We start from the raw sequence: 13,012 nt of genomic DNA, 5'->3' as shown, positions 1-13,012 counted from the left end.
GCAGTGGACCGCGCTTAATTTGAATACAAGAACACCGTTTAAAATGGAGTAGAAAAGTGCGAGGTTTCTAAAAAATAATAAATAGAGCAAAATATATAGGCTACGAGGTTTAATCTGGCCGCAGAGGAACACAACTGGGTTGCCTGATATAAAGAGACGTAATCCCCGAAACAGAGCTTCTCACTTGCGCAATACGGAAATACCTGCTAAATGTGCTACTTATCTTTGTCAACCTGGCAACCATGTGCATGCGTCCACAGTCCACAGTGGATTAACACGCTTGCTTTCTGGAAAACACCGGTTAACTTGCAGTTTAGCGATTCGCTCAGAAAGAGAGAGAGAGAGAGAGAGAGAGCGAGAGAGAGGCTGTGTATGTATGAATTACCTCCGTTTTGCCGCTTTTCTCTATTAACAGCGAAGTTGTGGCTTTAATTGCTTTAGAAACAATGATGTTACCAGCTCCTTGTTGAGAAAGATAATGTAGCTCTTCAGCGATTAAGCTATTTCATTGATAAAATTGCGGGGCAGCGCTAAAAAGTTTGTCTAAATCTGTTTTTATACAGTCTATGGTCTAATCGCGATAAAGAATGTCATTAGTTTAGAACTCTTCTAATTTTTATTTTTTAAACTGTAGAGAGTGTTGACTTCAATGATAACCTACTAGCAATGTTAAGGTGATTTTAATATATTAGAATGAGTACATTACAATATAAATTTATTAGAACCAGTACATTATTATTTATGGGCTTAAAAACAAGATGCAAACAATCAGAATATTGTACCTGCGTGGGAGTGCACAATGTAAACATGAAACATATTCCATTACCTATATTGTACTGTGGTACCGTTATGGAGGCCCTTCATAGCAGTGGACCGCGCTTAATTTGAATACAAGAACACCGTTTAAAATGGAGTAGAAAAGTGCGAGGTTTCTAAAAAATAATAAATAGAGCAAAATATATAGGCTACGAGGTTTAATCTGGCCGCAGAGGAACACAACTGGGTTGCCTGATATAAAGAGACGTAATCCCCGAAACAGAGCTTCTCACTTGCGCAATACGGAAATACCTGCTAAATGTGCTACTTATCTTTGTCAACCTGGCAACCATGTGCATGCGCGCTCTCTCCACAGTGGATTAACACGCTTGCTTTCTGGAAAACACCGGTTAACTTGCAGTTTAGCGATCTCCACTTCGCTCAGAAAAGTGTGATTTATCAAGTGTTCATTTATGAGAGAGAGAGAGAGAGAGAGAGGCTGTGTATGTATGAATTACCACCGTTTTGCCGCGTTTCTCTATTAACAGCGAAGTTGTGGCTTTAATTGCTTTAGAAACAATGATGTTACCAGCTCCTTGTTGAGAAAGATAATGTAGCTCTTCAGCGATTAAGCTATTTCATTGATAAAATTGCGGGGCAGCGCTAAAAAGTTTGTCTAAATCTGTTTTTATACAGTCTATGGTCTAATCGCGATAAAGAATGTCATTAGTTTAGAACTCTTCTAATTTTTATTTTTTAAACTGTAGAGAGTGTTGACTTCAATGATAACCTACTAGCAATGTTAAGGTGATTTTAATATATTAGAATGAGTACATTACAATATAAATTTATTAGAACCAGTACATTATTATTTATGGGCTTAAAAACAAGATGCAAACAATCAGAATATTGTACCTGCGTGGGAGTGCACAATGTAAACATGAAACATATTCCATTACCTATATTGTACTGTGGTACCGTTATGGAGGCCCTTCATAATGCAGAGGTCAAGTGCCTGCTCTGCCAATAGTTACCAATAGCCCTATGCAGTGTTTAATAAACAGCTGTTTTACTAAATTCTGCTGAGGTGAAATTCAGTGCAGTCCTGTATCGTGATACGCATCGTGGCCTCTATATCGTGATATGTATCGTATCGTAACTTTGCTGGTGATACACAGCCCTACTTTGCACATCTAGACTTTGCAATATTTGCCCACTCTTCTTTGCAGAACTGCTCAAGTTCAGTTCAATTTGATGGTGACTGTTTCTGGACTGCAGTCTTCGAGTCATTCCACAGATTTTCAGTGGGGTTTAAGTCTGGGCTCTGACTAGGTCATGTAAGGACATTCACCTTTTTCTCCTTCAACCACTGTGTGCTCAGTTTTGCTGTGTGCTTTGCGTCATAGTCATGTTGGAAGGTAAACCTTCTTCCCATTGACAACTTTCTGGCAGAGGGCAGCAGATTTTCCTCAAGAATGTGATGGTATTTTGCCCCATCCATTTTTCCTTCTATCCTGACAAGTGCTCCAGTCCCTGCTGCAAAGAAACACCCCTATAACAGGATATCACCACCTCCATGCTTTACTGTCGGAATGCTGTTATTTGGATGGTGAGCTGTATTGGATTTCCCCCAGACATATCGTTTGGTGTTGAGGCCAAATAATTAAATTTATTAATTATTAGAACACACTAATAATTGGGGGTTGGGGCCCAATTATTATATTAAATTATTATTATTATTATTATTATTATTATATTAATTCATGATATTAATTTAAACAATTATTTAAACTGCGTGTTTTCTGCTTAAAAATAAGGGTCATTTTTGGCTTTGGACTAAAACAAAAAGCAAACAGACAACAGTTTACAGATGTTTTTCAGTGGCAGCAGAACTATGACTAAACTTTTGGGTGAAACTTGTTTACTTTTTTCATACTATTATTACTTGTGGAAAAACTTGAAACAATTTTAAATAAGTATAAAGAATGGCATTGGTTTTGTACATTTAATTTTTGTTTAACGTTATTAATAAAAATGTTGTTCAATTAGCATGTTTTTGTGTTTTGCTTTGGTACCGAAATTGGTACCGAGAACCGTGGATTTTCACTGGTATTGGTACCGAATACTGAAATGTTGGTACCGTGACAACACTAATAGAAAGATTAAAAATACGGGAGAAATACGGGAAAATATTTAAACGGGATGACAGCGGGATAGAATGGCAAAATACGGGAGAATCCCGGGAAAAACGGGAGGGTTGACAGGTATGTTTTAGTCTCATCTGCCACAGAATCTTCAAGGTGCGTTTTCTATACCCACTGTATGCACAATGCATTGCTTTTATCTATTTAATTTTTTGGGGGGACTGAAATCATGTTTTTTTTTTTGTACTGTCCCTATACAAATAAATGAATTATGGACTGCACACGTGCTGTTGTTACTTTCTGATTCTCTTCTCTAAACAGGGGCAATGTGCAGTGTGCCACACTGTGTGTTCAGAGATATTAACTTGACCTTTGTGTGTAAACAGAATAGTTAGTATATGTGTAACTCTATATTTTAACTAATTGTAAAAGCTGAATAATAGAACAAAGCCTACTTGTTAATCGGTGAAATCATTGATGATTAGTCGAATAATCGTTGTAATAATTGTTAGATTAATCGATTAGCAAAATAATTGTTTGTTGCAGCCCTAAAACGGAATCTACTGTTAGCTTTACCTTTCCTCATTACTCATACTGCTGTGAATCAACCTCAGCACGGAATTAGCATATTTTGCAAAGTGACAGACTGCAAAAATCTAAAAGTCAACATTAAATACTTCCAACCAGTTTTATTACTAACATATTTCCAAATGAAACAAGATATTCAACATGAATAAATGTGGGCTGAACTTGATTTGATACATTAAAAACGGACTAAAAAGTCTTCATGTAGATGAAGAGGTGGGATATGAGTCAGTAAAAAAATCATTTCAATGCAGAAGCAAATCAAAATTTACATTTTAGTCAAATGTGTGGCACTCTAAAAATATGAAAAGTTGAGGGAAACAGCATATATTTAAGGTGTAATAAAAAAACTGTTAAAATGAACAAAAGAGAACAGTGTGTTCTATGATCACAGTCTGGACTGGCCCATTTGAGAGATAACAGCTGTAAAAGACATAAAACAAGTGTCTTTGTTTCTAAAGAACCCTTCACTTCATCCTGACAAGAGCAGCTGAGCACTCAAAGTAATACTTCCTTACAGTTTGCCAATGACATCTTGATCAGTGCATCCACAGCAAACACTTCTAATGCAAAGCGGTTTCAATGACACATGAAGTGAAGTGTCCTGTTTAGGGAAACACTAGTGAGAAGTATGCAATCTGAGTATCTGTCTAGCACTTACACAACTCTAGTAGCATATCACAGATGTGCTATGATGTATGTCAAAAAAACATAATACCCTTTCAGTTAGTGTACTGCCTCTATGTTAACCTACGACTTAAAAGACAAAACCTAATTCTCAGTAGACTGCATTTGAACTACAGACTCAATGCGCATGCTCAGTATCCCAAAGCAGCGTCAACAAAGTCACGTGGTTTAGGACGAGAAGCCACGTGTGACCTTCCTATCTCATGTTCATGTTTCATAATGACACCTCGCAGACAGACAGGTACTACAAACACAGGATACAATCATATTACAATCCACCAACAAAAAAAAAAAGCAAGCAGGTACTGGTGGAATTACATGCTTGGGACTTACGTTAGTTATGACTAGATTGTTCCAGACAGAATTAAACGTTGGAGAGATTACATGACTACAAATAATTCTTAACATTACTAACTGCAATGAATATGAAGTGCAACAGTGAATTCTATATGTAAACAACTAAAATCTGAGAAGGAGCAGAGGGAAACTATATTGTCTGCAAAGTATGTAGACTATAAAATAAAGTCTGGAAATCACACAGGGGAACTAACTCGACATTACCAGCTTGTCGGATCTGTCAAGGGCCTGCTGGTCACGTTAACTCTGCTTCAATTCTTTATAAAACTCTTGATGTTTTGCAACTGCGTTATTTACCTTCACACAATCAACAGGGAACATCAGGCAATGCTCCATGATTCCTGCCACTGCTCCTGCCAACATGTGCGTGCTGGTGGAGGCGCCCTGGGGCAAACCCTCATAGTCCGGTTCCGACATATCATTGGCCTCCTGGGAACCATAGAAATGTCCAACATGAAGCTCCGTTTCTCCTGCTATCCGAGGTGTCAAAGTGCCGACGAGACTCTCGGAAACACCCCAGAACCTGCCGTCGAGCCAGTGTATCTCCGCTCCCGCGGAAGCTCCGGCCACCGCGGCATCGCCGCCCGATGTGTCCGCTGTCATCCGCCGCCTGGGCACAAAACCAGCCGCTTCCATTTGTAACACCCAGTCCTTTAAAATCATGCGTCCCACGCCCGATGTTTACGCGTTCAGCTCGGGCCTCTTCCGCCTGAGCACCGGGGAGAGGACGCGAACCGTACAGCTAGAACCGCGCAGCAGGAGGTGACAGACAGAACAGGCCGCAAGGGGAAACAGGAACGCCCTCTCGCTCGGTCCTGCGCTTTGATTGGAGGAAGCCGTTGTCATTCAAATCAGAACGCGCGCAGTTGTTTTTTAATGGATACGGTGACATAACGCTGCTAGAGAGAGGGAAACCCGACTCATTTTCGCGAGTCGGCTCTTTTGGACAGTTTGTGTCAAAGAATCGTTTTTTTTTTTTTTTTTTTTGGAGTACAACATCTTGGATGCCCTGGGGGTAAGCAGATAAACATCAAATTTTAATTTTTGGGTGAACTATCCCTTTAAGTACTTTTTTTTTAAGTAGTATTAAGTACTTTCGCTAGGCCCTGTTGCACAAGTCGAATGTGTTGTTTGAAAGGACTGGAGAGGATCTCAAGTCATCCGGTCAACGATTCACTGAACCAGGATTTTAAATTTTTTTTAATTATTAAACAATACAAACATTAAAACATTAAGGCAGTAAAATTATCAAAATCATAAATAAAGACAAGATAAAAACAAAAACAGAAAAACAACAGAATATACACACAGATTTGATTAAAATCTTAAGAAGACAAAAAGGACGAATATAAAGATACAGTTTTCATAGCTTTCAAATTAACAGAACTTTGGATAGTTTCCACATACCTATCCAAGTCCAATTTAAATAAGGAGAAGAGAGGTTTAGAGCCAGTAAACTTTTGTTTATGTATGTGAAATTTAGCTAACAGGAAACATAAATTAATTATATAATATTTTCCAGTGTTCTCTTTTGAATCGTCAACCAATCCAAAGAAAGCATCATTAAAACAAAAAGAGAAGTCACTTACAAAAGATTGAATAAACACTAAAAAGTCTGACCAAAATTTTTCTGTGTAGGTGTCAAAGAATCGTTCCAAAACAATTCAGCGGGGGCAAGTTCAAGCTCAATCCGGTGCGCAAAGTTTTGCTACGGTTTCCGGTTTGAACGACATGTTTCCTGGAAACGGTGTGCAACGGTGTGCAACGGGGTTTGAGATACGTTTTCTCTTGTTTGGTGGGTGTGTCAAAAATGTCAGCCCAATCAGCAGCAACATGTATATAAACCACGCGGTATTAAAGAGACAGCTGGCACAATGTAATTAACATCAAAATAAATTCACAAGAGCAAGTATATTGTTTGCACATGTTTATTTACATTAAAGGCAAAATAACTGAAATAATAAGAGCACAAGTATAGATCTGGAACTTCGTGACTTTCCACGTATTCCCAACTTCTGAGCCTGCTCGCCTGAAGTTATGGTTGATTGCTCTTCGGCTGGATATCAACACACCCATTAACATAAACTACAACGTAAACAAGGAAGTTGGACATAGTGTTGTATTAGAGGTAAAAAATTATATAAATACTGTTCGGTTTCTCGCACAAACCGATCGTTTCGTGTCTTAGGACATCAATGTGTCGTCACGAGCCGCAGGGTTTAATTTGGATTTGTCTGTGCATGTTTTTTTTACTCTCATAGATTTTGTTACCATTGCCATGCATTATACGACTGATAGACTGCAACGGCTGGACTTAAAAATCATAATTTGTGTTCTACTGAAGAAACAAAGTCACCTACATCTTGGATGCCCTGGGGGTAAGCAGATAAACATCAAATTTTCATTTTTGGGTGAACTATCCCTTTAAGTAATTTGTGGTTTAGTGCTTACTGGAGACGCGAACCGTTTCAAACAATTCAGTCCGATTTGGTGAACTGGTTCAACCGGTTCACTAAGAAGAACCAGTTAAATTGAACGATTTGTTTGCGAACCGGACATCACTACAGACTGGCTGAATGAAAAGATTCGACTCACATTAGCTGCAGCGAACATCAAAAACACGTGCCTCAGGTTATAAATTAAAAACTGAGGCATATGGATCAAATACACTCTAAAATAGCTAAATAGCACTTAAAGTGGTTAATTGGCTCATAATCATAGGGGAACCACTTTAAGTGCTAGGCCTATATAGCACCTATCTTTAAAAGGTGTTATACAGCGCCTTTGTCAAATGGTGCTATATGAAGAACCTTAGGAGGAACCCCAATGTCCTCCTTAGATTTTAGATACTCCACTCTCTTATGTTTGCTATGAATCAGAATTAACTACAATGGCAGAAGCTGTTTTGAATCACTTTTATGCTTTTCTGAGGTCAAAAAGTCTTGTGTGGGGGCCCTGGAATAGGGGGGCCATGGGGCAAAAAGGTTGAGAACCACGTTATTTTCAGGAAATACACTGTATTGTAATGTCATTTTTAATCTTTTCCTAAAAACTAAACTAAGAGAATAAGAGTTAGAGTACCTTTAAAGAACTATACAGGGGCTTAACGGCTTCTTTGTATGGCAGTGGTGCTATATGCATCCCAAAGAACCACTGAAGAACCAATGTGTGTGTGTGTGTGTGTGTGTGTGTGTGTGTGTGTGTACCTAGTTGAACAGTATTTGCTTTAGGATTGAAGGTCAAATTCTAATATCAACAGAAACCAGTCTAAGATGGTTTGCTTGTCCTAACTGGTTTCTTAGCCTCATCAGGCCATCTGTGTGATGGTTTGAACTGGCATAGTTTTGCCAGGCTCGGAGACCAGCTTAAATCAACTCATGCCAGCAAGCCAGCTCTCTGGAAGAAAATTAACTAGGCATCTCATCAATGAGCTAATTATACTTTAAAGCAGGACCATTTTCAGCTAATTTCATTTTGGCCGTGAGTCCACGGTGTAGAATTTCTGCCGACAAAGGAAATGAAGTGTTAATTTTCGCTTACAAGAACAAAATTCCCTGGCCTTGATCAAATTAACGTTGACTGTGTGTTGTCCAGATGTGTTCCTTCAAGGAAAGTCAAGCTGGCGTGCCTGTAGAGTATCTCATTCTTGACCATAATTCCCTGACGACATGCTCTGAGAGGTGTCGGGAAACACTAGATTGTCTAATAGCAGGCTACTTTATTTCTTTTCCTTCTGAGAACCTGAATCAATAGGAGTTGTTTTTCACAGCATAAGCAAAACAAATAAAAGTTAAAGGATATTGTATACTGCGTCACAGCAATTACACATCATATAGACTCAAATTGAGTTGCTAATTCATTTAAGGTCTAAGCTTTGGTTATCTTCGGTTACTTGAGTGAAATGCACAAAGCCACAAACCTCCTGTTTTTAAAATGTGTCTCTAAAAGCTGTCTGCAGTCCCATCAGCATGACGTTGATACATTGTCTCTTATCATATTTAGCATAGAGAGAGAACCACTTATGATCTCTTCAGACGGGCTCTTCAGTCAAGATGATTTCTCTTAGCTGAAGAGAATATTTCTTAAGTATGGCAAGGCTTTGAAGCAACTTTATTTGAGTGTCTTATAATGGAAAGAGACAATATTCAAATGGCTTTGAATTAACTATGAAGTTCCCATCTTAAACAGTCAATGATTCATGTTAACAGGATATTAATTAATGTTAAAGGCTGATACAGAAATAGTAAATCTCAGCTAATACCGTACAATATGTCTCTGTTGTTTGTTAATACCTTAGCTAACATGAACCTAACAATGAGCAATATTTATGCAGATTTATTAATCTTTGGCAATCTATATAAATATGATTGTTTGTGTTTGGTCACTGTGCAACTGTATTGGTTGGTAAATAAATATTGTATGACTAAATGCTGTAGATGTATTGTACATCGTTAGTCAACTAATGTTACTAATGACCAATTAAATTGTAAAGTGTTAAAAAAATAATGCATGAACCATAAAAAAATGGTTCAGATGATTATGCCTACCTGTAATAATAAATTCTAATTCTAATCTAAATTCTTATCTATTATTTTATATTTGTGGCTGATATGGGAATGAGCTCTTCCTCTGATAACCCAAAGTCTTTGCTGCCACCTACTGGAATAAAAGGTGGCTTTGTTATCATCTCGGCTCTTTCTTTCTCTTTCTTTCTTTCTTTCTTTCTTTCTTTCTTTCTTTCTTTCTTTCTTATTTATTTATTTATGAACGAATGAATTACATGCAAAAATAATTTTTCAAATGAGGAATTATGTTCAGATTGTTAATTTTTCCATGTTAATTACATTATTTTACTTAAAACATCATTTAACTTTTAAATTTTAACATAATATTAAATTAAATTAAAAATGAAATATTATATTAAATATTTTGAATTAATGAAAATGAATGCTACCACATTTTGAATGACTAGAGATATTTATTTCTTCTTTTACAAATTCATACCCTGATAATCAAAATCATTGCTACAATTAATTTTAATTCGAGTTATAGCATGTGGTATATGGCAAGTGAATTGTTGTGAATTGAATGTGAATTGTCATATGTCATTTCACTTCTCATTTTTGTCTCATAAACAGGATTTCTCAGGACAAGTCAGAGAACACAAGACTTCTCACACTTCTCACTGTAGGATACGGAAATGACAAGGATACAGTAAACAGCTTGTACTACTAATTTTGTCCAGTTTTATTTTGTTGATCACAAACTCTGAGATCACAGGCATGCCACAAACAGGTGATATCTGTTCATCTTATACATAATCAGTTTTCTCACTCTTCTCAGTACAGCAGCTTTAAGAAGCAGCTCAATACAATGGAGCTACTGTGGCTCTGATGTGAGATCATTTGGCTCTGTCTTGTGATTTTTCCTTGTGCCTTACCCTTGAGTAGCAGGGTATTAATAGACAAAGCTCTTTTAAATAACTTGTTTTGTCTTGATATGTGCTTTCATTGCACACTTTTAAAGAAGTGGAACACTCTCACTCTGTTAAGTATTTATACTGAGGCCTACCTTTGGCTATCCTACTATCAAGTACAGATTATAACACAAGGTTAATGTCAAGACTGTGTTTCTTTTAACAACACTTTGACCATAAATCTTTCTTTGGACCTTGGTCTAACACTCTCAAAATGCAAGATTTTTTATGCCACTTTGAATAGTTATCTAGACACGCAAAACAACAGACAGTTAACCATGTATAAAGATTTACCAAGAGATTGTTGATATTAGTGTTTCTAACTGAGCTTTCTTCAGCCGCTTCTCTATACTTGCCTCAATACCAGTTATTAGTAAGCGCATAAAAAGGCTCTATTCTGCAGATTTTTTAGACTGATGAATAAAATGTCACTGGAAAACAGCAATAAAATCAGCAAAAGAAGTGCTTTCCAGCAGAATCAATGCAAAGACATAAAAAGTCTGATTTTGCTTAAAAAATTATATTTATGTCTATATTAAAGTATTTTTATATGAGTGGTGTCACACCAATGTTTGTCCTGGTGTATATATATAAACGATAGCCCTGGATCAAAAGACATGGTATTACTATAGTAAATGTCCAAAAATATGGTATGTTTTGTTAGCATACTCTAAAAAAAACACCGGGTTAAAACAACCCAATTTGGGTTATTTTTAACCCAATGCCTGGGTAAATATAGGACAGAACACATTTTGGGTTAATTTTACCCAGCAAATTGGGTTGTTTATTTAACCCAGCTAATGGGTTGACTTATTTTTACTATAGGCCTAATACTACACTCTAAAAAATGCTGGGTTAAATACAACCCAGTGCTGGGTATAATAGGGACAAACCCAGCAACTGGGTTGTATTTAACCCAGCATTTTTTAGTGTAGCTTATGTTTTTACTTCACACATGAATTAATGTTTACAGATTAACTTAAATTCTCTAAACTTTTGTAAAATAGGTTTCTCCACACAACCACTGGTTTGCATGATAACTTCCTTTATTTATATAATTTACAGCATTGTTTATATCGTTTTTAATACGTAGGCCATGCATATATTTAAACTCGCTTAACAAACATTAGAAGTCTCTGTTATCCTTTTTCCACCGTAACGGCGCTGGTTCTCGTGCCCGAGCTGGAATCGTGTTCAGTGGGGAACTGCTAACTTCAGATCGCTGCCCTGCGTTTCACTCATAGCCGAAATATGCTGTGACTGCCTGCATAACCTGCACATAAACAAACAGTAAACAGCTCTGAGGACATATTTTAACATCTTTATGAATAAAAACATTTATTTTATGCATGCAGGCCAAGCTGTGTCATCACGGGAAAACACAGATGCGACACTCATTTAACTCACACCGCGCCCCTGTATGTTGCTCTGCATAAAATTGAACGATATACAGCACAGTAACGATTTTATAGATAAAATAAAATGTACACAAACCTGTATTTTACCGAAGAAACACATCAATTCGATGAGGCTTAGAACTGCTCTCTTCTGAAGAGGATGAAAAAAAAAAACCTGCTATAAATAACTCAACCGCTGGGTTACGTCTGACCCAGGAGCTGGGTGACACAAATACTACCCAAAGTCCCTTTATTCTATAGTCTTTGTACTACCCAAACACTGAAAAAATAACCAAAAAAAGAAAAAAGATCCAAAAAGCTTAACCCAGCATTTGGGTTGAAAGAATAACCCAGGATTTTTTTTTAGATCACTTTCACCTAGCCCCATTATAGCATCATCTATGTTTTCAGTCATTTATACTGTGACAGATTAATATTATAGGCTACAGATGTGTAAAATATTATTTGAAAAAAAAAAATTTGTTTCTATTACATTAGATTATTGGCTTTTTTCTAGTTAGTTACTAGTTGGTTCGTTTAATAGTTCCATGTATTATTTATTTTTTTATTTATTTATTTTTACATTTTTTACCCTGTTTTCCTCTAAACTTTTCCTCCCACCCCTAGCATTCATATGAGGACCCCTGGCAGGCACGTGCACAGGTAGGGCTCAACCTGTGCAGAGCACATGCCCTTTTTTGTCCTTACACTCCGAAATGCCCTTTTTTTTAGTTTTTTTTTTTTTTTTCTTCTTCAATAAATCAATGCTATTGGTCACCCTTTACGTCTGTCTGTCTGGTTTACAAATATATTTAGCGAATGAAAGGTATTAAAAAGAGTTTGTGACTAAATCTTGTTGGATCCGCTCAAACTGTCAGTCAAACCTCATAACTCCACCCCCTGTCTTGACTGACTGAGTGCAGTGAACTGAAGCTACACAGTAGAGCAGCTGAACGTCTTGCAAGGGTAAATAAATATCTTCTTGTTTGTATAAGTACAGCGTTGTCTTTACGCAAGAAACACTAGTATGTCTACTGTATAAAGGCTCATGTTTTATGCATTTGAGGTCTGAGACCGGACCTGCGGAGAGAGGGCATTTGCCATCTAAATTAGTCATAGCCAATAGCCTACACTTAAATAGCCTGTGCATACAGTAGCATTTCATCTTTTATAAAATGACATTTTGGCCAAACGTATTTTACAACAGGAAAAACTGAGCGCCCATATAGCTACAACAAACTTTGTAACCTGTTGATCAAAACGTAATGTGATGCTGCCGTTTTAATGATGGACAAATTGCACATTTGCACACACATTCGCTGGTCAAAAACCCGGCCATAACTGCATTTGAGTTTGACACAAAGCGACTGAGTGTTCCTCGTCAGCTAGGTAAAATATATTTCTAAGAAAATTCTTCTTTGATTTATGATGGCTATCTGCTGATACACTTAATTTATTAACATTTAATCATATTATATATGGTCACACTCACAGCATGGTTAATGTTTACGATGTTAATATGCATGTATTTGCTAGCTAGCTAATTTTTGAATGTAGTATTCTATACTCTCCGCTTATCATTAAGATGTGACCAGTAAAAAAAGGGGGGG

The 13,012-nt window shown here is 37.0% G+C and overlaps 1 protein-coding gene across 1 annotated transcript in view; it reads right to left on the bottom strand.

Annotated features, from left to right (window-relative positions):
- The window catches only part of LOC107702744 (mitoferrin-2-like), a 15,313-nt gene extending 9,971 nt beyond the window's left edge, over positions 1-5,342 (bottom strand). The window contains 1 exon segment of the mRNA XM_016505150.1: positions 4,827-5,342. Coding sequence (XP_016360636.1) covers positions 4,827-5,192 — 366 coding nt within the window. The 5' untranslated portion in view covers positions 5,193-5,342.
- Positions 5,343-13,012: the final 7,670 nt, after the last annotated feature.

The sequence above is a fragment of the Sinocyclocheilus anshuiensis genome, unplaced genomic scaffold (assembly GCF_001515605.1).
Source record: "Sinocyclocheilus anshuiensis isolate Anshui unplaced genomic scaffold, SAMN03320099.WGS_v1.1 scaffold843, whole genome shotgun sequence".
Lineage (NCBI taxonomy): Eukaryota > Metazoa > Chordata > Actinopteri > Cypriniformes > Cyprinidae > Sinocyclocheilus > Sinocyclocheilus anshuiensis.
The sequence above is the reverse complement of the archived record's forward strand: the minus strand, read 5'-3'. Positions and strand labels throughout refer to the sequence as shown.